We start from the raw sequence: 25,813 nt of genomic DNA, 5'->3' as shown, positions 1-25,813 counted from the left end.
TTAATGTTCTGATATAAAGGTGGGAAAACCTCTTCGCTTGGTTAGCCTGTTATACTGAAGACAGGCTGAAATTTAAAAACGACTTTCCTAGATAATTAGAGAGAACAAAGGAGAAATAAACAGAGAAAAGTACAAAAACATTCTACCTAATACAAATATATGATCTCATTTATATTTAATCTATATAAATGCACGTATAGGTATATAAATGCCCATAAAAAAGTCTGGAAGCTTAAATGTTAAACTCATTTACGTTACCTGTGGAAGGGTAGGGGTATATGATGGCTGGGCATGTGGAGGGTGAGGAATGGAAAGGGAAGTAGAGAAGGAAAGGAGACTGGCTTTTTAAAAAGTTTATTTTGGGAGCCGGCCCTGTGGTGTAGTGGTTGCGTTCTGCATGCACTTTGCTTTGGCGGCCTGGGTTCCTGGGTTCAGATCTCTGCTGTGGACCTTCACCACTTGTCAGCCATGCTGTGGCAGCGTCCCACATACAAAACAGAGGAGGCTTGGCACAGATGTTAGCTCAGGGCTAATCTTCCTCAAGCAAAAAAAGAGGAAGATTGGCAATAGATGTTAGCTCAGGGTGAATCTTCCTTACCAAAAAAAGAAAAAAAAATTTAGTATTATTTGAAAATTGATGATGAGACTATTGATGAACCAGTTGTATAATTAAAAAATAAACTGTGTAATATTAAGGAACAGAAGCAAAAGCAACCTAGTTGCAACATAGAGATCTCCTATTTTATGATTATTAGCTTGTTTCTAGAACCACAGGCCACATCAGCCCTCTCCTGCTGAACCTGAGGTCTTTGGCAAGCTTTGCTACAAACTTTTTGGGTTTCTTACTTGGCCAGCTTCCACAAGGGATGTGTCCTTTCCAAGACCCACCATCAAAGAGCTGCCTCAGAGACATCAAGTTTGGCACCTTCAAGGCCAATATCAAGAGAGCAGATTGCTCTGTCTCCTATTGTACCAGTCAATGATTGCAGCACTAATTCTGGGTTGCAACCACCCCAAAACACGGTGCTTAAAACAACAGTCCTTTCTTTGTGTAGGCCACTGGCTCCAGGCTGGGGATGGCTCTACACCTGCTCCATGTCTCTCTTTTTACACCAGCAGACTACCCAAGCATGTTCTTCACATTGTGAAAGGTAGGCATGTGATCGAGGCAAGCAGAAACATGCAACACCTCCAAAGGTCAGGCTCAGAACTGTCACACTGTCACTTCTGCCCATATTCCTTTGGCCAAAAGCAAGTGGAATGAACTAATCCTTACATCAGTGGGGTGCAGAAACATTCTATCTCCAATGAGAGGAACTACAAAGCCACATTTCGAAGGGCATGCATGCGTGGAGCAGTGAAGAATTGAGAGCAATGTTATTTACTACTGTTATCCACCTGGGACTTTCCAGTTTACTTCCAATTGCAGTAGGGGACATACATTTCTTCTCATGGTAACTAAAAACAGGAATGATTTGACCCAGTAGGTGAGATGGGCTCCTAACTATAGAAATTAGGCTTTGTCCTTGCATGCTCCTTAATATGCCATGTTACTGCCATGGAGATGCAGTAGTATTGATATTAATTCTTTACACATATCAAAGGGGACAGTGGTTCCCATAAATGATAGGTTATTTTACAGGAAATAGGGGATTAGAAATACTGCTCTAGAAAGGGTGCTGTTTGTATTATCCCGTTTATTGTGTATTAAAGGTTTGAATGTCATAAAGCTTTATAAATTCTTTAGTTCAAAAGGGTGCCAAGAGTCGCCATGTTGTAGAACTCAGGAATCCATAAAACTTCATCAGAGTTAAGGGGACCCCCTTGACCAACCCTATTTGCTATCCAGGATTCCCCTATGTTTAAATCTTTTAAGAAAGGGAATCCCCGGAGTTGCTTTTTAAGATAGGAAAGGGAGAATGCCCCCCACCCCGCCAGTAGATAAAGAGGCATTAATAGTTTTAAAAAAGAAAGAGATCATTAAATTCTTAGATTCTTTTCAGAAACTTAAATCAGTGGGGCCTCCTGTGGTTTGCTGACATTTGAGCCCTCGTCTAGGGTTATTTCCATGGTTCCCACGTTACTTTCAAGAACAGCTACCACTTAACGTTCCTCCGGGTTTCTTCTTCGTTCAGGACTCGTTGTGGAGCCGCAAAAAGATTAAGGCTTGAGCCCAGAAATGAACCTGGGGAATTCTGCGCCAGGGCCGTCGGCGTGCGGCTGCAGGAGCCCGAGAGGGTAGCGGAATCAGTCCCCACGCGCACCGGGACAGTCCCTGTTCTTTGTTAAAGAAACAGATACAAGAAAATGCGGCGGCGGCGAAGTGTGGTGGTGGGGGAATAGAATGAGGCGTTTGTATGCATAACTGTGCGTAAGAAAGATCATTAATGAGGCGCTCCAAACGCGGGACAGCCCAGGGCACCGTGTCATTGGCTTTTGTGCACTTGAAGGCGCGTGAGTGCCCTGCTCAGAGGTTCCCCTTTGTGTGAAAGTGGGGAAACCAGAAGCGTGCAGCAACCGCTGGGTTTTCATTTTCGAATTCGTAGGCACTCGGACCGAAATGCTCCCGCACCCGTACACTCCCGCATTCTCGCACCAACAATACTCGGGACTTGAGTTACTTCTCCGTTGCTGACCGAACGAGGAACGACAATGGCCCGATGCTGGCGCCCGCAGCTCCGGGGGCAGCGCCAAGGGGCCGCCCGCCCCGCTGCGCAGCTGCGCGCTGAGCCCTGCCGCCCGACAGACAGCAAACGCGGGCACCAACCGCCGCGCGGCCCGGCCGTTGGGCGGGTGGTAATTTCTGGGAATGGGGCGGGTCCGCGGGCGTACGAGGCCTGGCTTCTGCCAGCGACGAGGAGGAGCGGGCGGCGCCGAGGGGCGCAGGGCTGGCGGGGCGGGGCGCCCGAGCGTCACTGGCCGGGGCGGGCCCGGGGGCGGGGCCGGCGGCGCGCTCCAGCCCGCCCGCGCCCCCACCTTGTACTTAGTGGAGGCTGAGGAGTGGAGACGGGAGGGAACCGGACGGGAGTTTTTCCAACCCCCGGCCCCTAGTAACTGTCAGAGTGCCCGAGTGCCGAGCTGTCCCTTGAGGAGATGGGGGGGGGTGTCCAGAGCAGGGGACGGGGTGACAGCTGGGGCCCGCGGGGGACCTGAGAGAGTGGCGAGGGTGTGAGCGCGGTCCGGGCCGGCCGGGAGAAGCGGGCGGCGCTGCAGGTGCACGCGCGGCCCCGCCGCCCCCACGCGCCTGCCCGCGCGCTGGAGTCCCCGCAGCAGTCTCGGGCCGAAGCAGAGAGCGGGATGGGGGAACCCCAAGCAGGGAGCGGGACAAGTGGCGACAGTCTACCTGAGCAGGCAGGTTTGGGAGAAGTTCGGGGATCAGGGGCGAGCGAGCTTCGAGAGAGCCACCGAGGCAGGTTGGGGGGGCTGGTGGGGGCCGAGGGCTGCGGGGCCCCGCGGGGTATAAATAGCCGGCTGGGGTTTGACAGGCGCTGCGGTGGCTGGCGGTGTCGCCCCCTCCCCCCCGCCGCGTGGGGAGGGGAGGAGCGCTCGGAGCGGGCGGGGTGGGGGAGGCGGACTCGAGTGTCCTGGTGGCGGCGGCAGGAGGCCGAGGGGGAGGAGCCGAGGCGGGGGGTGGAAGGCGGGGTCCGGGAGCGGGGCGAGGGCGGGGGCCACCATTGCTCCCCGCGCCGGGCTCTGTGTCGCCGCCGTCGCCTCGGCGGTTGGGGGTCTGTGGGGCGGCGCGGGCGGGGGCGCTGCGCGGGGCGGCGCGCCGCTGTTTTGTCTCCTCCTCTCCCAGTGGAGCGGCTCCGGCTGCCGGGGAGGCCCGGCTCCCTCCGGACGCCCGGCCGGCGGCGGCGGCGGCTGCGAGTCCGCGGCCCTGCCGGGGAGGGAGAGCGACGCCGCGGTCTTCCCTGGCGACGCGGAGAGCAGGTAAGAGCGCGGGCAGCCGCGGCTGGTGGGAGGGAGCGCCGAGGGCGCGGCGAGAGAGCCTGGCTGTCCCGAGTGCCGCCGCCTCCCTCCGCGCCCCCGCCCCGCGCCTGTGTTGTTTGCTCCGGGGTTTGCTCCGGGGTTTTCCGGAGGCTGTGGCGGTGACAACGGCCGGGAGCTGGGGCAGGGGGCTGAGCGCCCCGGGCAACGGTCAGGGAGCGGGACTTGCAGAAAGGGAACGGCGCGCTGCGCGCCTGCCCGCGGGGAGCGCGGGGCGCGGGGCCGGGCCGGGGGACGAGGTGAGGGACCCCGGCAGGGGGGATGGGCTGAGCGCAGCTGGCTCGCCGTGTTTACATCTCGGCGCGAGTCACCTCTGCCGAGAAGCGGACTGCGCTGACCCGCCTGATCCCGCGGGGAGGCCAGGGCGGGGGTCCGGCTCCGGAGGAAGCGCGTCCTGGGAGGGTCCGGGAGGGCGGGCGGCCGCGGCCGGCGCCGGGGCAGGGCGGCGGGCTCGGGGCGGGACCTGGGAGGCTCCGGCCGCCCGGGTGGCGTGGAGGGCTGGGGAGCAGTTTCCTTCCCCGTCGGGCCTTCTCGCCGCCTCTTACCTTTCCTACCCTGGGCTGCGGGCTCGCCCGGCAGGTTGTACTCGGTCGTTCTTTTATTCTCTCTCTCAACGCCGGCCCCCTGCTGCCATCTCCCTCTGTTCCCCCGGGGTAGGGCGGATAGGAATCTGTTTCTTAAACAAAACAAAAACGGGCTCTGTAACACGCGCGTCCAGTGACCGCCTTCAGGATCTCTCTTCGCGAAGCTGGCCCTCACGGACCGTGCTGCTGGATGTTTTGGGGGCGCGGGAGGAGGACGGTGAGGGCTCTGCTGGGGCTGGTGCTGGCTGCCTGAACAGCTTTGCGAGCGGGGCAGCCGAGCCCCTTCTCTTGCTCCACTTGGGCGTTTTTATTCCGTGTCAATAAAGGACAGAGAAAATATTTCATAACGCCAAGAGTAATCCAGATTGCAGTTCCTAATGTTTCTCATGTGCCAGCATCTTTGGCTTTCTTCTTCTAGGAGCCAGATTCGCTGCAGAATGGCCTTTCTTTAAGTTCTCAGTACTTCATTGAATGAGTAAGAGGAGGACAACTTCATTGTAAAACTGTAAAATTTCCCCCTTTCTTGTGTTGTTGAACATTTGCTTCAGCTGTGGTTTAAATATTAATCCGGTGATGATAGAACAGTAATCTTGTGTTTGGTAATCAGATTTGCTTTTCTTTTTATCTTAGTCTCTTTCGAGAGGTAAATTACGCACTTTCTCTAGTGCCGTAATCAGAGAACAGTGCCAGAATCACAGGAGAATGTACACTTTCGTAAGATAGGATTGGATATTTGTGTTTCAGTTTCTTTTTTCAGAAGTTGGAATGACTTTATATAAAACTGGAAAGTATTGAATTACATTTAAAGGAGTTTAGCAATAATTAAAGTTTATGTACACTACAATATAATTTACACATTGCATTCATTTGGATATTGTTAAGATATCTTCTAGTAAACACATGGAGTAGAAAATTTGAATATCTTGGGCATTTGAAATTTGAATATTTAATATCAGCTTATTTTTTTAAGCAGTGACTTCACTAATTACTCTGATTAATCATTGCATCTCATTTCAGACATGTATACTCATTTACAAAATAATCAGAGTGTGGTTGAAAAGAATTTGTAACTTTGAGATTTTGCTCTCCTGAGTAAATAGATTGGTGACTGTGGCTGTGGTAGGGCTTACCAGTGTTGATGCTCACAGATTGTACACCACTTTTCTTTTTCAGTAACAGCTTTATTGAGATATAATTCAATACCATTCACCAATTTAAAGTGGACAGTTTGGTGGTTTTTAATATATTCACGGACTTGTGCAACTATGACCATAATTAATTTTAGAACATTTTCATCATCCCAAAAAGGAAACTCATGTTCATTAGACCTCACTGTCCGTTTCTTCCCCATACCCTCAGCCCTAGGCAACCACTGATCTGCTTTCTGCCTCTATAGATTTGCCTATTCTGAACATTTTATGTAAGTGGAATCATGCAGTATGTGCTTTTTGTGACTGGTTTCTTTCACTTAGCATAGTGTTTTCAAAGTTCATCCTCGTTGTAGCATGTGTCATTCTGGGCAGCCCTCCCTGTCCTTAGGTTCTGCCTTGGTAGATTCAGCCAACCTATTGTGTATTATGTTTACCATCTGGGATTGGTTGAATCCGGGACCCACGGATCTGGTGGGCCAGCTAAGGGACTTGAATATCCACAGATTTAATATCCTCGTGAGTCGTAGAACCAATCCCCTTGTGGATACTGGGTGATGACTGTATTTCATTTTTTAAAAATTATTGAGTAAATTTCATTGTATGGATACACCACATGTTATTTTTTCCATTAACTAGTTGATGAACATGAGTTTTCTCTTTTTGGCTGTTATGAATAATGCTGCTATGAACATTTGTGTACCAATTTTTGTGTGGACGTGTTTTCATTTCTCTTGGATGTGTACACTTTTTAAAAATTAGCTTTTTGAGTTATTTAATACCAAAAATTAATGTTTTGAGTGCACAATTCAGTAATTTTTAGTAAATACATAGACTTGTTAAACTATCACCACAACCAGTTTTAGAACATTTCTGTCACTTCCAAAAATTCCCCCAGCCTGCTTGCAGTTAATCCTCATTCTCACCCTCAACCCCAGGCAACCACTGATTTGTGTTTTGTCTCTATAGATTTGCCTTTTCTGGGTATTTCATATAATTGGAGTCATGCAGTATGTAGTCTTTTGCATCTGGCTTCTTTTACTTAGCTTGATGTTTTGGGGATTCATCCATATTGTAGCATGTATCAGTATTTCATTCCCTTTTTATTGCTGAATAGTATTCCGTTGCATGGGTATACCACATTGTGTTTATCTCTTGACCAGTTTATGGGCATTTGGATTGTTTCCAGTTTTTGACTGTTGAGAATACTGCACCTTGAACCTCTGAGTACAGATCTTTATGTGGACAAATGATTTCATTCTCTTGGGTAGATTCCTAGGGATAGGACTGCTGGGTCGTCTGTTTAACTTTGTAAGAAACTGCCAAACTGTTTTCTAAAGTGGCCGTCCCTTTACATTCCTAACAGCAATGTATGAGAATTTTTGTTTCTTCTCATCTGTGCCAACGCTTGTTATTACAACTATTCTAGTGGGTATGAAGTGGGTGGTCATTGTGGTTTTAATTTGTGTTTTCCTAAAGACTCAAGGTGTTGAGCATTTTTCATATGATTATTAGCCATTCATATGTCCTTTTTGGTGAAATACCTATTCAAATCTTTTGCCCATTTTTTGTTTATCTTATTTATTATTGAGTGGTAAGAGTTCTTTATATATTCTGAATGCAAATCCTTTATTAGGTGCATGATTTGCAAATATTTTTCTCCTATCCCAGGGCTTCTTTTTCATTTTTTCATTGGAGCCTTTTGAAGCACAAAAGTTTTATTTTATTCAATTAATTAATTAGTTAATTTTTCCTTTTTCTCCCCAAAGCCCCCCAGTACATAGTTGTATATTTTTAGTTGTGGGTCCTTCTAGTTGTGGCATGTGGGATGCCACCTCAGCATGGCTTGACGAGTGGTGCCATGTCCGTGCCCAGGATTCGAACTGGTGAAACCCTGGGCAACCGAAGCAAGCAGAAGCACAAAAGTTTTAATTTTGGTGGAGTCTGATTTCCCAATTTTTTCTTTTGTAGATCATGCTTTTGTTGTCATAAGAACTCTCTGCCTAATCCAAGGTCTTGAGAATTTTCTCCTGTGTTTTCCTCTAGATATTTTTAGTTTTTGCTCTCATATTTAGATTTATGATCTATTTTGAGTTAATTTTTATGTGTGGTATGAAATAAGAGTCTAAATTCATCTGTTGCATATGGATTGTCTTAGCACTATTTGTCAAAAAGACATCATTTCTCTGTTGATTGTAAATAAAGATTTATTCCTGAACTCTCAGTTCTGTTCCATTATCTATATGTCTGTCCTTATGCCAGTACCACCCTGTCTTGATTAGTGTCCTTTATGGTAACTTATGAAACCAAGTAGTATAAGCCCTCCAATTTTGTTCTTGTTTTTAAAAATAGTGGCTATTCTGAGTCCCATATAAAAATTTTAGGATTGGCATGTCACTGTCTGCAAAAAAGTCTTGGAATTTTGACAAGGAATGCATTGAATTTGTAGATCAGTTTGGGGAGAATTGCCATCTTGAAATACTGTTTTCTAAAACGTGAACATGAAAATTTCTTTTCATTTATTGGTCTTTAATTTTTCTCAGTGATGTTTTGTAATTTTCAGTGTACAATTCTTAAAAAAATTTATATTATTGTGGTAAAAGCACTTAACGTGATATCTAAACTCTTAACTTTTTAAGTGTACAATACAGTATTGTTAACTACAGGCACAATGTTTTATAGCAGATCTCTAGGTTTGTTTGCAGGTTCCTTTTTAATCCTCGTTTATTCAGAGTTTTTATCATGATTCTGTATTGGGTTTTGTCAAATATTCCTTTTTCTGCATCTGTTAGCATGACCCGTAACTATCACACTTTGCCCTGGACTGTCCTGGTTTTAACCCTGAAAGTTGTACATCTTGGGAAAACTCTCAGTCCTGGACAAACCAGTGTGGTTGGTCACCTTAGTGTTTGAGATGATCATGTGGTTTCTGTCCTTTATTCCATGAATATGGTAGATTCCATTAATTGATTTTTAGATATTAAACCAGCCTTATATTTCTGGGATAAACGCCTCTTGGTCATGGTATATAATTCTTGTTCTGCATTGCTGGATTTGGTTTGCTGATGTTTAGTTGAACATTTTTGTGTCTATGTTTATGAGGGATGGGTCTGTAGTTTTCTGGTGCTGTCTTTGGATTTTGTAACATAGTAATACTAGCCTCATAGAATGAGTTGAGTGGTAATCCCTCTTCTATTTTCTGTCAGAGTTTGTGAAGGATTGGAATTATTACTTCCTTGAATATGTTTGATAGAATTCACCAGTGAAAGCATCTGGGCCTGGATTTTTCTCTTTGGGAAATTTTTAAACTGCTGATTCCTTTTCCTTACTTGTTACAGGTCTATTCAGATTTTCTGCTAATTTTTGGGTTAGTTTCAGTAACTGTGTTTCTGGGGAGTTTTCCGTTTCCTCTAAGCTATTTAATATTTTTGGCATACATTTCATAATGTTCTTATATATGCTTTTAATTATGATAGGGTAGGTAGTGATGTCCCTCTTTTGTTTCTCATTTTGGTAGCATGTGTCTTCTCTCTTTTTCACTTCGTCATTCTAGCTGAAGGTTTGTCAGTTTTGTTGCTCTTTTCAAAGAAAGAAGTTTGGTTTAATTGATTTTTATTCCAGTTGTTTTTTTGTTTTCTGTTTCACTGATTTCCATTTTAGTCTTTATAATTTCTTTCCATCTGCTTGCTTTGGGTTCAGTTTGCCTTTCTTTTTTCTAGCTTCTTAAGATAGAAGCCTAGGTTATTGAATTCTTTTCTGATATAAGCATTTAAAGCTATAAATTTCCCTATAGATGCTGTATTAGCTGCATCCCATCCATTTTTATATGTTCTGCTTTTTAAAATTTTCATTCAATTCTAAATATTTTCTGATTTCCTTGGTGATTTCTTCTTTGACCCATGGGTTATTTAGAAATGTATTGTTTAATTTCCAGTTAGTTGGAAATTCCCCATATTTCATTGTTGTTGATTTTTAATTTAATTGCCCTGTAGTAGGAGAACATACTTTTCTATGATTTTTCTCACTTTAAATTTATTGAGACATTTTTATGGCCTAGTATGTAATCTATTCTGAAGAATGTCCTGTGTGTGCTAGAAAAGAAAATGTATTCTCTTGTTGGGAGGAATGTTCTGTAGGTGTCAGGTCAAGTTGGTTGATAGTTTTCAAGCCTTCTGTGTCTGTGCTGATTTTTCTGTCTAGATGTTCTATCAATTATTGAGCGAACTATTAAAATATGGTTATTGAGGTATCTGCTTTTCCTTTCAGTTCTGTCGATTTTTGTTTCGCTTTTGGGCACTGGTTTTACATATGGTATACATATATAATTGTTTTATCTTACTGATAAATTGACTTTCTTAGCGTTATGAAAGATCTCTCTGTCTCCAGTAATATTTGTGTGCTATTAGTGTAGCTACTCCAGCTCTCTTTGTTTGCTGTTTCCATTGCATATCTTTTTCCATCCTTTCATCTTTTACTTTCAGTCTGTTTGGTTTTTGAATCTCAAGTGTGTCTTACAAACAGCATGTAGTTAAAATGCTTTTGTTTTGGTAATAGTCTGACCATTTCTGCCTTTTGATTGGAGAGTTTAATCTGTTCACATTTAATGTAGTAATTGGTAGGCGGATTTATGTCTGCAGTTTTGCTATTTTCCGTATGTCTCATTTTTTTTTTTATTTCTTTGCTCATCCTCTACTGCCTCTTTTGGAGTTAATGGATATTTTCCAGGGTATTAATTGAATTCCTTTGTTAGTTTTTTAACTAGATTTTTTGAGTTAATTGTGTTAAGTTGCTCTAGGGATTGCAATGTATGTGTTAATTTATCACAGTCTACTTTGAATTGACTAGTTTATTTATGGTAAAATGTAGAAACTTTGCTGCATTTCCTCCCCCCTCCTGTCTGTTAGTATTGTCATGTATATTAAATTTTTGTATGTTAGGAGCCCAATAATACAGTTTATAATTTTTTAATGAAGTTGTATATCCGTTAAAACAGTTATGAGAAAAAAACATCTTTGATATCTACACATGTATTTACCTTTTCTGGTGCTCTTTATTTCTTTTTGTGTATTTAAGTTATGGGCTGGTTATTTCCTTTCGGTCTGGATGGACTTCCTTTAGGATTTCTTGTAAGGCAGGTCTGTTATCAATGAATGATCTCAATCTTTGTTTTTTGGGATTTTGTTTTGCCTTTATTTTTTTCTTTTTTATGTTTTTGAGGAAGATTAGCCCTGAGCTAACATCTGCCACCAATCCTCCTCTTTGTGCTGAGGAAGCCTGGCCTTGAGCTAACACCCGTGCCCGTCTTCCTCTACTTTATGTGTGGGACGCCTGCCACAGCATGGCTTGTCAAGCAGTGCCGTGTCTGCACCCAGGATCCGAACCAGTGAACCCTGGGCCGCCAAAGTGGAATGTGCGCACTTAACCGCTGCACCACTGGGCTGGCACCTGTTTTGCCTTTTTTAAAGAATAGTTTTGCTGGATATAGAGTTTTTTGTTACAGACTTTTTTTCTTTCAGCATCTTGAATATGTCATCTCCCACTTTCTGGCCTCCCTTGATTCTGATGAGTTGTTTTTCTCTTTTTGCTTTCACGATTTTCTCTGTTTTTGGCTTTCAGCATTTTTACTGTGATTGTCTAGGTGTGGATCTCTTTGTGTTTATCCTTCTTTCAGTTCATTAAACTTAAATCTATAGATTAATATTTATCAATAATTTGTTAAATTTGACCATAATTTCTTCAAATATTTTTTCTCTTCTTTTCTCCCTCTCCTTTCCTTCTGGGATTCTCATTGCATGTATGTTGGTATGCTTGATGGTATCTCATAAGTCTCTGAGGCTTTGTTGATTTTTAAAATTTTTGCTTTTTTTCTGTTCTTCAGAATTGGTAATTTCTGTTGATATATCTTCAAGTTCACTAACTCTTCTGTCATCTCAAATATGTAATTGAGCTCTGCTCAACTGAATTTTTAATTTTGGTCATTGTATTTTTCAACTGTGGAATTTCCAGTTTATTCTTTTTAAATAATACCTGTATCTTTACTGAGATTACCTATTTTATGAGTTATAGTTGTCTTACTTTCCTTTAATTCTTTAAACATGGTTTCTTTATTTGGAGGTAAAATTAAATTTTAGTTAGGAGATTTTATCTATACTATGCATTAAAATCTAAAATGATGTTTCTTTTACTTCTGAATTGCATTCCCTATTTTTCTTCTATATTTCATGGTATGCATGAAAGTATATTATTCATAAATGCTAAGTTTCATCTGATAGTTTTTATTTAAACATAATTAATTTACTTGTAACTAGTTATGTTTATTAACATAGGATCAGTGTACAATTTGAAACACATGCCATTAATTCTGAAACCTAAGGTCAGTCTCTGAACTGATTTTACAGAATAATGTTTACTTGTTTGTCCATATTTCTTCCTGTTAACCAGTTCTCTCATGATAGGTGTTAATGGGTAGAAAAAAATGGAAGAAGCCTGTGAAAGCAATATGTGCTAGAATGATTACAAAATATCAACATCTTTATATCAGCCTGCGCACTTAATAGTATAGTGTAGTATTCATTCATGTAGGTCCTTGAGAGATTTCGGTAAATAACATAAATGCAGTACCTGTTCTCATGGAACTTACATTCTAGTAGAGGAGACAGACATTAAACATATAAACAAATAAGACCATTTTAGATGGTGATAAATATAATGAAGGAATAAAATAGGGTAATGTGATACCAAATAGAGAATGATGGGGGAGCTACATGGAAATGGAATACAATTTGGGGGAGGGGAGCCATGAGGGAAATGTCTCTTCTAAGGGATGCTGTTTGATGTGGGATCTGCATGATGGGTCAGGAGGACTCAGTCTATTGATGATCTGGAAGAGCTTTGTAGCCTAGAGAACAGGAGGTGCAGAATAAGCTTGGTGTGTTGTAGGAACAGGGCCAGCATGGCTGGAGCTTAGCAAGCCAGTGAAGGAGAGATGAGGCTGAATGAGGTCAGAGAGGTAAGGTGGGCTATCCTTGGGTTGAAGACCGTGTTAAAGAGGGTAGATTTTTTTCTAAGTGTGGTGGGAACCCACTGGAAAAATATTGCATTGACTTTCATTCTGACATATAATTGTATTAACAGTTTCTGAGTGTAAATATATGTAGGGTTTTCTATAAATGATTTTAGCTTTATAAAGAATAGCAGGAAAATATTTTTTTCCTCATGTTTCTTCCTTGATATTTAACTCTCTAAAAATAAAATAAAATGCTAATATCTATAAAACTTGGAATTTGTAGTACAGTTATAGTAATGGCAAAGAGTCGTGTGATAACTTTAACCAGTTTATGTTGGTATTATAAAATTATACTTTCAACTTTATAATTATGGTTAAAATATAGATAGCTTCATGTAGTTATATAATGACTGACTTTCTAAATAATTTGGCCTATAAACATTTTTTCTTTCACTATTTCACTAGTAGAAACAGTCACAGTTATTTTTGTTTGGCTAACTAATATTGATGTAACTTCAAATAATCTCAGATTGGATAGTGTGGAATATAGTCTTTGAAAGCTTTATGTGAATAAAATTTTGAAGATAAAGCTACCTTTTCAGAATACCACTATTGGTTATTAAACAAAAACAACCTATGGTTTTTATAAAGTGAATGTTAACCCTCCAGTATTTCCCTTTGTAATGTCATATATGTTTTTAATATTTAAAATATAGCTTCCTATAAGGAAATCAAATATTTCAAATAAACTAGTCATATCAAGTCAACCTAGATATACCCTAATTTGGAAGGCATTTTTAAATTGATCCATTTCTGTGTTAGTACTGATTTATAATGTGTATCTGAATATGTTTCTTGCCCCTATATGTAGTAGCCGTTTTTTCTCACTGTATTCAGTATTGTATGGATGGTTGTTAAAAGGTGCTTACTTTCTTCCCCAAATGATTTAAAGTGGCTTAACAAAGGACACATGTACATTAGAGATACTAAAACAGAAGAAGGAAACCAGGCACAAGATAAAGTTGAGTTGGGTAAAAATTGTGCTGGACACTGTTCTGAGAGGTGTATATGCAATGGTGATTAAAATAGCTACGGCCCAGCTCTCATGGATCTTATATTGTGTTTTGTGTTGGTGGAGTGAGTAGAAAGAAAGATTTGCAGTAAGCATGTAAATGAAAACCTCACTGTGCACTTCATTACAGAGAAATGACAAAAAGCTGGTTTGGGGCAGGATAATATCCAGATAGTTAAAAAATATTCTTTTGCCTGATATCTTGAGTGTCCTGGATGTGATTCATTTAAAATAGGGTAAAACTAATTTGTTTTGGTTCTCAGGCTAGCATATGTTAATTTGCATTGTTGGATTATAAATTTGGCTAAAGAACAAAATCCCAAAACTTCTCTAATTTGGTGATTTATATGGTCTGTAGGCTTCTACTTAGCCATAATCAATAAAAATGAGGAAACTTAGAGATGCATTATGGTAGATTGATTACAGAGCTAAGCTTTATAAATGATGTAGGAAAAAGGTTAAATTCATGAATTGGGGGTATTACAAGCAAATAATACAGTGATTGCAGAATTACTATTAAAACTCAGAAGCTTTTGGGTTCTTAGCCAACTTGAAGGCCAGAATCCCAATATTTTCATGAATAAACTTTCCAATTTGAGTAATTTTGTTTTGACCTTGGAATGGGTACCGTTAAGATACGTGGGTAAAAAGTTAGGTTTTCCTTGTAAAACTCAATTCTGTGTTAAACGTATACCATTCTAAACTTTAAATTTCATAAGTAACTTAATTTCAGATTATAATTAGTAAGAACTAGAAAATACATTCATTTTGAAAAGAATTAGTGAATTGTTTTCTCTGACGTTTTTGTTCTCTAATAGTGTGCTTAAATAAACTTTCAGAACAAGTTCATTTTTTATATTTTATTTCATAATCTGGATGCGTTTAGAATGTTCCAGGAAGTCTGCCTTCATGAATTTTTACTCAATTTTTGGAAGTAGAGATGCTGTTTTTACTATGTCATATCTAGGCATTTAAACTCAATCATGATATCACTCTGAAATAAATAATAAAGCATTTTAAATATCCCGTATATTTTATGGGGGAAAGATGGGGTCCATGTCTTCTTCATTTCAGATCATTATACTTTTTATCCTCCTCTAAAAGTTTTTAGAGGTTTTTATCCTCCTCTAAAAGTTGCTCCTGGGTTGAAGTTTAAGTTTTAAGTTGAAGTTTTTTACATTATCTGTGATTTTCTATCTTCCACATCACTTTGATCAACTGATCTTTACAAAGTCTTGCCATCCGGCTAGATAACAATACCATGAGACTTACTAACACTATAATAAATATGATAGTTGTGAAGTAGTTTCTATCATTTTTCACTTTTTACAGATGAGTGTGAGATTTTGAGAAGTTAAATAACTTGCTGTGCAGGAAGGATGTTAACGCTGCAGGTCTGAGACTGCGATCCTTGGAAAGGCCTGCTTGCTAGATTGGCCCTCGGCTGGCATCTGGGAACTGGCTCTCAGAGTGTTCCCTGTAACTAATAAGGGTGATTCTCTGTGCCTAGACTGTTTGTGCAAATAATATGGTTTATGTTCAACACCTGCGTTCCTTCTGGAGGTTCTGGAGTTTTGGTACACACAAAGCAGAGAGTGACCATGTGACCAGCCCCCAAAGACTTGGGTGCTGAGTCTTTGATGGGCTTCCCTGGACAGAAACATTGTACACATGTTGGTGCCTGCTTCTTGCTGGAAGAAGTAAGCTCTGTGTTAACTTCTCCTTCGGAGGAGAAAGCATAAGGACGCTCGCAGATGGATTCCTCCAGATTCCATCCGTGTCTTTATCCTTTATGACCTGCTGTATATCCTTATTATAGCTGTGAATACAACTGTATGCTGAGTTCTCTGAGACCCCTGACGTACCTCTTTGAGACTGAAAGAGATTCTACCCTGCTGAAGGTGAAGATTTGTGTTTTAATCTCTGAGGAAGAAGTTTATTTCCCTTTACCGGGTGGTTAGAGTCTTGGGTACAATGGAGAAGATGATATTTTAGTCCTTCAAATAAAAATAAGCATACATTCCTTTCATTCATCCATTTATATACATTCTGCAGTCCTCTAAGTGTCCATGTTCCAGGCCCTGTGGTGGAAGCTAAAAACCTTGACTTAATTAGGTAAAGGGAGATAATCTTGTAAATAGGTTAGGCCTCAATATGGGAGACTAGGTGTACTTTTTCCCCCAGTTGCTTCTGCAAAGGGTCTTTTTATTTTCACCTATGAACAAGTTTATATTTTGGTTCCAGGTAGTTCTTTTACTTGAAACGTGGGTAAACCTGAGTTAGGATAGGTGGCCTATATCTGAGAATCTTTATTTCTTGCTAATATAGAATTGCAGGCTAACCTTTCTTTCTAAAAAACAAACAAGCTCAACCCTGAAGAGATTAAGGGAGAAAGAATTTCTGTCACTTTTTCCTTAAAGCCTACAGAACTTATTTGAGACAATTTGTGAGTTAAAAAATTCATTGATGGCCACTGCCCCTCCCCTTGCCCTGCCACATCCCTATTTTTTTTTGAAAAGGAAAAAAAATCTATATACTTATATAGGTAAGATATATGTAATTTCCATTTAGCATATTTTAAATCTTCTAATCAGCCCATGTTATGAGCCAATAAGGAAGTAGGTAGAAAAATCTCCCAGGGTAGGGTGGGAGAGGTTTTATGTGATTCTTTGGCAGGTTTTTTTTTTTGAGGTCATAATAGTTTATAACATTGTGAAATTTCAGTTGTACATTATTATTTGTCAGTCGCCATATAAAGGCACCCCTTCACCCCTTGTGCCCACTCCCGAAGCTCCTTCTCCCTCCCTGGTAACTACTAAACAGATCTCTTTGTCTGTGTGTTTATCTTCCACATATGAGTGAAATCATACAGTGTTTATCTTTTCTCTGTTGGGCTTATTTCGCTAAACATAATACCCTCAAAGTCCTTCCACGTTGTCACAAATGGGACGATTTTGTCCTTTTTTTATGGCTGAGTAGTATTCCATTCTATGTATGTTACCACATCTTTATCCAATCATCAGTTGATGGGCATTTGGGTTGCTACTATGTCTTGGCTATAGTGAATAATGCTGCTATGAAGATAGAGGTGCATGGGTCTCTTTGAATTGCTGATTTCAGGTTCTTTGGATAGATACCTAGTAGTCGGATAGCTGGGTCATATCATATTCGTGTTTTTAATTTTTTGAGAAATCTCCATACTCTTTTCCACAGTGGCTGCACCAGTTTGCATTCCCACCAGCAGTGTATGATGGTTCCCTTTTCTCCACAACCTCTCCAACATTTGTTATTTTTTGTCTTGGTGATTATAGCCATTCTAACAGGTGTAAGGTGGTATCTCAGTGTAGTTTTGATTTACATTTCCCTGATGATTGGTGATGTTGAACATCTTTTCAGTGCCTGTTGGCCATCTGTATATCTTCTTTGGCAAAATGTCAGTTCATATTCTCTGACCATTTCCTGATCAGGTTGTTTGTTTTTTTGTTCTTCAGTTGTGTGAGTTCTTTATATGTCATGGAGATTAACCTCTTGTCAGATATATGATTTGCAAATATTTTCTCCCAGTTGGTGGGTTGTCTTTTCGTTTTGATCCTGGTTTCCTTTGGCTTGCAGAAGCTTTTTAGTCTGATGAAGTCTCATTTGTTTATTGTTTCTTTTGTTTCCCTTGTCCAAGTAGACACGGTATTCAAAAAGATCCTTCTAAGACTGATGTGAGAGAGTGTACTGCCTATATTTTCCTTTAGGAGTTTTATGGTTTCAGGTCTTACCTTCAAGTCTTTGTTCCGTTTTGAGTTAATTTTTGTGTGTGGCCAAAGATAATGGTCTACTTTCATTCTTTTGCATGTTGCTGTCCAGTTTTCTGAACACCGTTTATTGAGGACACTTTCCTTTCTCCATTGTCTGTTCTTAGCTCCTTTGTCAAAGATTAGCTGTCCATAGATTTGCAGTTTTATTTCTGGACTTTAATTTCTGTGCCATTGATCTGTGTGCCCGTTTTTGTACCAGAACCATGCTGTTTTGATTACTATAGCTTTGTAGTACATTTTGAAGTCAGGGATTGTGATGCCTCCAGCTTTGTTCTTTTTCCTCAGGATTGCTTTAGCTATTTGGAGTCTTTGTTGCCCCATATGAATTTTAGGATTCTTTGTTCTATTTCCATGAGATTCTGATTGGGGTTGCATTGAATCTGTAGATTGCTTTAGGTAGTATGGACATTTTTACTATGTTTATTCTTCCAATTCATGTGCATGGAATATCTTCCCATTTCTTTATGTCATCATTGATTTCTTTCAATAATGTGTTACAGTTTTCATTGTATAGATCTTTCACCTCCTTGGTTAAATTTATTCCTAGATGTTTTATTCCTTTTGTTGCAATTGTAAATGGGATTGTATTCTTGAGTTCTCTTTCTGTTAGTTCATTCTCATAGTATAGAAATGCAACTGATTTTTGTAAGTTGATTTTATACCCTGCAACTTTGCTGTAGTGGTTGATTATTTCTAATAGTTGTCTGATGGATTCTTTAGAGTTTTCTATATGTAAAATCATGTCGTCTGCAAACAGCAAGAGTTTCACTTCTTCATTGCCTATTTGGATCCCTTTTATTTCTTTTTCTTGCCTGAGTACTCTGGCCCAAACCTCCAGTACTATGTTGAATAAGAGTGGGCACCGTTGTCTTGTTCCTCTTTTCACAGGGATGGCTTTAAGTTTTTCACCATTAAGTATGATGTTGGCTGTGGCTTTGTCATATATGGCCTTTATTATGTTGAGGTACTTTGCTTCTATATACATTTTATTGAGATTTTTATCATAAATGGATGTTGGATCTGGTCACATGCTTTCTCTGCATCTATTGACGTGATCTTGTGTTTTTTCTTCCTCATTTTGTTACTGTGGTGCATCACGTTGATTGATTTGCAGATGATAAATCATCCCTGTGTCCCTGGTATAAATCCCACTTGATCGTGGTGTATAATCTTTATAATATATTGCTATATTCGATTTGCCAATATTTTGTTGAGGATTTTTGCATCTATGTTCATCAGCAATATTGGCCTGTAATTTTCCTTCTTTGTATTGTCCTTGTCTGGCTTTGGGATCACGGTGATGTTGACCTTGTAGAATGTGTTAGGAAGTATTCTGTCTTCCTCAATTTTTTGGAATAGTCTGAGAAGGAAGGTATTAAATCTTCTTTGGGTGTTTGATAAAATTCTCCAGAGAAGCCATCTAATGCTGGACTTTTATTTTTTGCAAAGTTTTTGGTTACTGTTTCAATCTCTTTACTAGTGATTGGTGTATTCAGATTATCTATATCTTCTTGATTCAGTTTTGGGAGGCTTTATCAGTCTAAGAATTTATCCATTTCTTCTAGATTGTCCAATTAGTTGGCATATAGTTTTTAATAGTATTCTCTTATAATCCTTTTTATTTTTGTGGTGTCTGTTGTAATTTCTCCTCTTTCATTTCCGATTTTATTTATTTGAGGCTTCTCTCTCTTTTTTTCGTAGTCTCTCTAAGGGTTTGCCAGTTTTATCTTCTCAAAGACCAGCTCTTTGTTACATTGATCCTTTCTACTGTCTTTTTTGTTGCCATTTCGTTTAGCTCTAATTTTTTTAAATTAGAAAGTATTGTTTTTTTTTTTTTTTTAAGATTGGCACCTGAGCTAACATCTGTTGCTAATCTTCTTTCTTCTTCTCCCCAAGGCCCCCAATACATAGTTCTATATTCTAGTTGTAGGTTCTTCTGATTGTGCTCTGTGGGATGCCGCCTCAGCATGGCTTGATGAGTGGTGCCATGTCCATGCCAGGATCCAGACCAGCAAAAACCTGGGCCACCAAAGTGCAGTGCATGAACTTAATCACTTGGCCATGGGGCCAGCCTGGTCTAATTTTTGTTATTTCCCTCCTTCTGCTTACTTTGGGCCTTGTTCTTCTTTTTCTAATTCTGTTAGGTATAGTTTAAGATTTCTTAATTGAGATTTTTCTTATTTGTTAAGGTGGGCCTGTATTGCTATGCATTTCCCTCTTAGGACTGCTTTTGCTGCACCCCATATGAGTTAGTATGGTGTATTTTCATTTTCATTTTTTTCTCCAGATTTTTTTTTTTAAATTACATAATATGTTAAAGACATACATGGCAAGCATAAATAGTGTAACTTCATTATACAGCTGGACCAAAACAGCACAAAAACACTATAGAATGACAGGCAAAAAGTATAAGAAAGCACTTTCCATAAAGGGAAATCCTCATTATATGAAAAGAGACTCAATCTCATAAATAGTCTTTGATGCCAAATTTAAAGAAAAATGAGATAAAATTTCACAAACATCTCCAGATATTTTTTGATTTCTCCTTTAATTTCTTCATTGATCCATTGGTTGTTCAGTAGCATGTTGTTTAGTCTCCACATATTTGTCCTTTTCCCAGCTTTCTTCTTGTAGTTGATTTCTAGTTTCATAGCATTATGGTCAGAAAAGATGCTTGATATAATTTCAACCTTTTTAAATTTATTGAGGCTTGCCTTGTTTCCCAACATATGGTCTTTCCTTGAGAATGTTCCATGTGCACTTGAGAAGAATGTGTATTCTGCTGTTTTTGGATGGAGTGTTCTATATATATCTATAAAGTCCATCTGGTCTGGTTTTTCATTTAAGTCTAGTATTTCCTTGTTGACTTTTTGTCTGGATGATGTATTCATTGATGTAAGTGGGGTGTTAAGGTCCTCTACTATTACTGTGTTGTTGTTAATATCTCCTTTTAGGTTTGTTCATAGTTGCTTTATGTACTTTGTTGGTGCTCCTGTGTTGGGTGCATATATATTTATAAGTGTTATGTCTTCTTGGTGGAGTATCCCTTTTATCATTATATACTGCCCTTCTTTGTCTCTCGTTACCTGTTTTATCTTGAAGTCTACTTTGTTTGATATAAGTATGGCAACACCTGCTTTCTTTTGTTTGCCATTAGCTTGGAGTATCGTCTTCCATTCATTCTCTCTGAGCCTGTTGTCTTTGGAGCTGAGATGTGTTTCCTGGAGGCAGCACATTGTTGGGTCTTGTTTTTTAATCCATCCCGCCTCTCTGTCTTTTGATTGGAGAATCAGTCCGTTTATATTTAGAGTGATTATTGGTATATGAGAGCTTAATGCTGCCATTTTATTGCTTGTTTTGCAGTTCTTCTGCATTTCCTTTGTTTCTCATCTTGTGTATTTTGTACTGCCAATTCAGTTAAGTTTTCTGTGATGATTTTCTTAGGTTTCCCTTTATCGTTTGTGTCTCTGTTCTGATTATTTCTTTAGCTGTTACCATGAGGTTTGTATATAAAAATCTCATAAAAGAGATAGTGCATTTTCTCATAGGCTCTTATTTCCTTAGAGTAAGCTGATTCCATCCCTTTTGTCTTCCCCTTCTAAGTTATTATTGTCACAGTTTATTCTATCTTGTGTTGTGAGTTTGTGGTTAAAACTACAAGATTATATTTGTTTTTGTTTTTTACCTTCCCTGTAACTTTATGTTATAATTAAGTGTTTGCTAACCTGTTATGGTTGAGAGTTGCAATTTTCTGATTTTCTCTACCTATTTATCTCCTTGCTCAAGGCTTTGTAGCCCCCCTTTTTTTCTCCAGGTATGAGGGTCTTCTTGTGCATTTTTGTAGGGGGAATACTTGTGGCAATGAACTACATTAGCTTTTGTTTATCTGGGAAAGTACTTATTTCTTCATCATATCTGAAGGATATTTTTGCTGGATAGAGTATTCTTGGCTGAAAGTTTTTGTCTTTCAGAATTTTGAATATATCATTCCACTCTCTCCTAGCCTGTAACGTTTCTGCTGAGAAATCCACTGAAATCCTGATGGGGGTTCCTTTGTAGGTTATTTTCTTCTGCCTTGCTGCCCTTAATATTTTTCTTTGTCATTGACTTTTGCCAGCTTTACTTGGAGAAGGTGTTTTTACATTGATACAGTTAGTTCTGTTAGCTTCTTTCGTTTGTATTTCCAGCTCTTTCCCCAGGTTTGGGAAGTTCTCAGCTGTTATTTCTTTGAACAAGTTTTCTGCTCCATTCTCCTGCTCTTTTCCCTCTGGGATACCCGTAATCCTTATGTTGCATTTCCTAATTGAGTCGGGTATTTCTCAGAAAATTTCTTCATTTCTTTGTAATCTTAGTTCTCTCTCCTCTTCCATCTGAAGCATTTTTTATTTCTTTCCTCGACTGCTGATTCATTCCTCCATAAGTCAGCTCTATAATTTAAGGAGTCCAGATTCTTCTTTATCTCATCCATTGTGTTTTTCATCTCCAGCATTTCTGGTTGGTTCTTTATAGTTTCAGTCTCTTTTGTGAAGTAGTTCCTGATTTCATTGAACTATTTGTATTTTGTTGTAACTCATTGGGTTTTTTTGTGATAGTTATTTTGAATTCTCTGTCATTTAGATTATAAATTTCTGTGCCTTCAGGATTGGTTTCTGGATGCTTGTCATTTTCCTTCTGGTCTGGAGAATTAATATACTTTTTCATATTGTTTGATGGCGTGGATTTGTGCCTCTGCATAGTGATAGTATCTGGTCACAGCTGCCACTGGGTGGGGGTCGAGAGTTGTGTATTCTGAGCCTGCTGCGATCCGTGGCTTGCTTGCTCCAGCCACTGGCTGCTTTTCTATCTGTGCAGCACTCTGGCTGACAAGCTGAGCTGGAGCACAAGGCAGCAGGGGTAGGGGTGGGGGGAACTTTCTTTTGCCTGCTTGATCCTGGGGGCTCTGCCCTTGCTGTCTACCCTCCTGGAGTGCTGGCTTGATTGAGACACCCTGGCAATAGCTTAGTCACCTCTGTTGGGGCTTTCCCCTGGGCTGTGAGGGAACTCAGAGAGTGATAGTCTTCCTGCAGAGGGCTGCCCCCCCCACCCCCCCACGAGCTGCGTGGTCCAGAGCTCAGGGTTGCTGCCATTGGGGGAGGGAGAGGAGCTCCCTTTAGCTCTTTCCACTTTGTGTAGGGGTTCCAGCACCTCCACCTTCAGACGTATGGCTGAGTGGGTCCCTCAGATGTCTTTTGTGTTGCGTGAATGTCTTCTGTTGATATATGTATGTCCTTTTTGTTGTATCTTAGGGAGGAGAGTCTGAGGGGAGAGCTCACTCTGCCTTGATACTGATCTCACTCTGTCACAGTTTTAATTAAAAAAAAAAACACTTGTATCATCATGAGGCACAAAAACTTTAAGATTAAGAGCATAGACTTTGGAGCCAGGCTGCCTAGGTTGAAATTCTGACTCTGTCACTTACCTCTTGTTTGATCTTGGGCAAGTTACTTACATTTCTCCATGCATCAGTTTCCCTAAATGTCAAATGGGATATTAATACTTATTTTGTAGGATTGTGTAGGTTAAATAGATTAATATAAATAATGAGTTTAAAGTAATGCCTAGCATGGAGTAAGTACTCTATAAATGTTAGCTATTATTATTCCTTCATTGTTTGGAAGAAGGAGGAGAAATATTCTTAACTAAGCTAGTTATTGCCTTTCCTCTAGGATAAATTCACTTTAATGTATTCTTTTTTTTTTTTTTAAAGATTTTATTTTTCCTTTTTCTCCCCAAAGTCCCCTGGTACATAGTTGTGTATTTTTAGTTGTGGGTCCTTCTAGTTGTGGTATGCCACCCCAGCATGGCTTGATGTGCAGTGCCTTGTCCCTACCTGGGATTCGAACTGGCAAAACCCTAGGCCGCCGAAGTGGAGTGCACGAACTTAACCACTCGGCCATGGGGCCAGCCCCTAATGTATTCTTATTCTATGAAACCAGAATATTAAGAAGATTCTTGTAAAAGGCAAGTTTTTGCTTCCTTTTTAAATTGTGGAAGTGAACTAGTTGTCCAAGGTTTTAAAATTGTGTGCACTAGGGTCTTTAGGATGGCAATTGCTGAAGTGGTCATTTATGCCTCCTTAAAAATGAAAAATTCTCTTGATTTGCTTTGTTGAATAAACCAAACTAGATTCTAGGTCTTCTTAATGACCAGGAGTCTTCCTGGGATCACCTCTAGCTCCACCCTTTTATAAACGAGTTGTTTGACTACTGTAATAAGGCAGTTGAAACAAGTCTTTTATGTGTCTCTTTCTGAAGATACCAAGAAGCTATTGGCACCAGACTTGAGCTTCAGTCATCTGAAGAATGATCAGGGCAGAAGCCTTGACTTTGATTGTTACTTTTTCCCTAACCAACCTCCTGGTATGTGTCCTTCTGTCTGGTTCTTACTTGACTTGAGAATTTGCTTGTTCACAGAATATACATGGCTAAACACATTTATTTCCACAATTTAATATTTCTTAGAAATAGTTCATGGTGTAAGTCTAGGAATGGATATTCATATAAGTTTAGGGTTATTGATTAATAATCAGACCTTTCTTTGTTGCTTGTCTTCAGTCTCAAGATAGGTTGGATTCTAAAATGTGCTTAATGTGATCACTTCCTTCATATACTTCTTCTGACCCTTATTATTGTTGCCCTGGGAATTAAGCATATGTAAAATGGTAACAGAGAGATTAGGAGGATAAAAATGTTAAAGGAGTGTAGCTAGGCACCAATGTCATTTTTGGCTCCAGTGGTGACTGTGGGCAGGTGAGTCAGGTTGATTTTGTCTTTCTGTCTCTTTGTTCATCAGTTCTTTAAATAACTGTAAAGTTTGATTATTCAGAGTATTTTTAGATGTTACTTCACTGTTATATTTTCTCCATCATAAAGTAGATTGAATGGTTCAACATTGATTAGATGATGCCTGGAAACCTGGACATTGTAGTTCTTTGTTTGGTGAGGAAACCAGCCAAAACATGCCTGGCAAAGAAAGCGAAAAAAAATCTTAAATAGAATTTAGATGAAGTCACAAATTGTCTAAATTCACTATTTAGCTCTGTGTCGTTCATGTGTATATCACCCATAAAAATATATAAGATTAAGAATGTACATCTTAATCTTAATTGGATAACAATGTCAGGGCGATGAGTAAATGAGCATTTTAAGATACTGTTATCCATGGTGTGGGACTTTCAATGCAAAATTGTTTTTATGGTTGGCAAATTATTTCACTTGATTTTCCAATTAGCCTCTCCAATCTGTTTCTTCTGTGAAATGAGCTTTATTTAAGATCTCTTCTAGATTAAAAGAACTTTCCTGCAATTTTTCTTACCCTGTAAATTTCTAGCATCCAATTTTAACTATCTGGTTCAATCACCTTGCCCTAAATTAAGTCCCATGACATGAATGCTTGCTGCCAAAATTATTTCCAGTCCAGACTTATGATAGGGCCCAAATGTTTCTAAACTGTATACTCCTTAGACTTAGTTCCCTCAAAATGAGCTCATTCCCATTTTTACAAGGAAATTCTTCAGTCTTTAAAAGATTCATTAATTTACTTTTGATCTCTTTAAAATGTACTAGTTTTTGTTTTAACAAATTATAAGAATGAATGTCTCAATTTTGCATGAGGAACAATTAGGTTTTAGGTATTATCTGTTCTGCTTTATTCTTCTGTGAAGCATTAACAAATATGATACAGCTCTGACTGATGCTATCAAAGAGATAATAATAAATTGACATTCATTCATTGCTTATAGTGTGCTAGGCACTTTATGTAAAGAATGAAAAAAACTAAATACACCTACTTCCCAGCATTGTCTCACTATCTTTTTGTAGATGAGGATATTGAAGTTTAAAGGGATGAGTACTGTCCAAGATTACATTCTCAGAGGTAAGGCCAGAAAGTATTTATTGAGCACCTACTGTGTTCTGGGGATACAGTGGCCAATAGGCTCTTAACTGTTAAATCATACTAACTCTTAAATGTAAAGCATATTGTCAAAATAGTTTTCATGTAATAAGGGGGATAGTTATACCTATTTTACAGGACCATTTTAAGGATGAAGAGATAGTGCATAAAAATGCATGGTTCAATAAGTAGAAAAATACATGGTTGAGATTATTATTATTGAGATGACTATTATATTAGCATTATAAACTACATATGTAATTCCTGTCAGACTTGGT

General features: G+C 39.7%; 2 protein-coding genes across 7 annotated transcripts in view; one reads left to right on the top strand and one right to left on the bottom strand.

The window, feature by feature from the left end:
- Window positions 1–5,059, bottom strand: part of LOC124237528 (serine/arginine repetitive matrix protein 1-like) — a 41,684-nt gene extending 36,625 nt beyond the window's left edge. The window contains exons 1-3 of one of the 3 annotated variants that reach the window (XM_046657269.1): window positions 4,751–5,059; window positions 4,533–4,663; window positions 2,973–3,911 (exon numbers count right to left, since the gene is read on the bottom strand). In XM_046657269.1, coding sequence (XP_046513225.1) covers window positions 3,048–3,911; window positions 4,533–4,663; window positions 4,751–4,916 — 1,161 coding nt within the window. In that variant the 5' untranslated portion in view covers window positions 4,917–5,059 and the 3' untranslated portion in view covers window positions 2,973–3,047. Of the gene's footprint in view, window positions 1–2,972; window positions 3,912–4,532 lie in introns of those variants that run through there. The other 2 variants (XM_046657270.1, XR_006888028.1) reach the window with 2 other exon arrangements.
- ELF2 (E74 like ETS transcription factor 2) overlaps window positions 3,800–25,813 on the top strand; it is a 99,744-nt gene continuing 77,730 nt past the window's right edge. For 2 of the 4 annotated variants that reach the window (XM_046657255.1, XM_046657252.1), the window contains exon 1: window positions 3,800–3,930. The gene's annotated coding sequence lies outside the window, so the exon portion shown is untranslated. Of the gene's footprint in view, window positions 3,931–4,210; window positions 4,227–25,813 lie in introns of those variants that run through there. The other 2 variants (XM_046657253.1, XM_046657254.1) reach the window with 2 other exon arrangements.

This window comes from Equus quagga, chromosome 3 (genome assembly GCF_021613505.1).
Source record: "Equus quagga isolate Etosha38 chromosome 3, UCLA_HA_Equagga_1.0, whole genome shotgun sequence".
Taxonomy (NCBI): Eukaryota; Metazoa; Chordata; class Mammalia; order Perissodactyla; family Equidae; genus Equus; species Equus quagga.
This window is presented reverse-complemented; position numbering and strand designations above follow the sequence as displayed.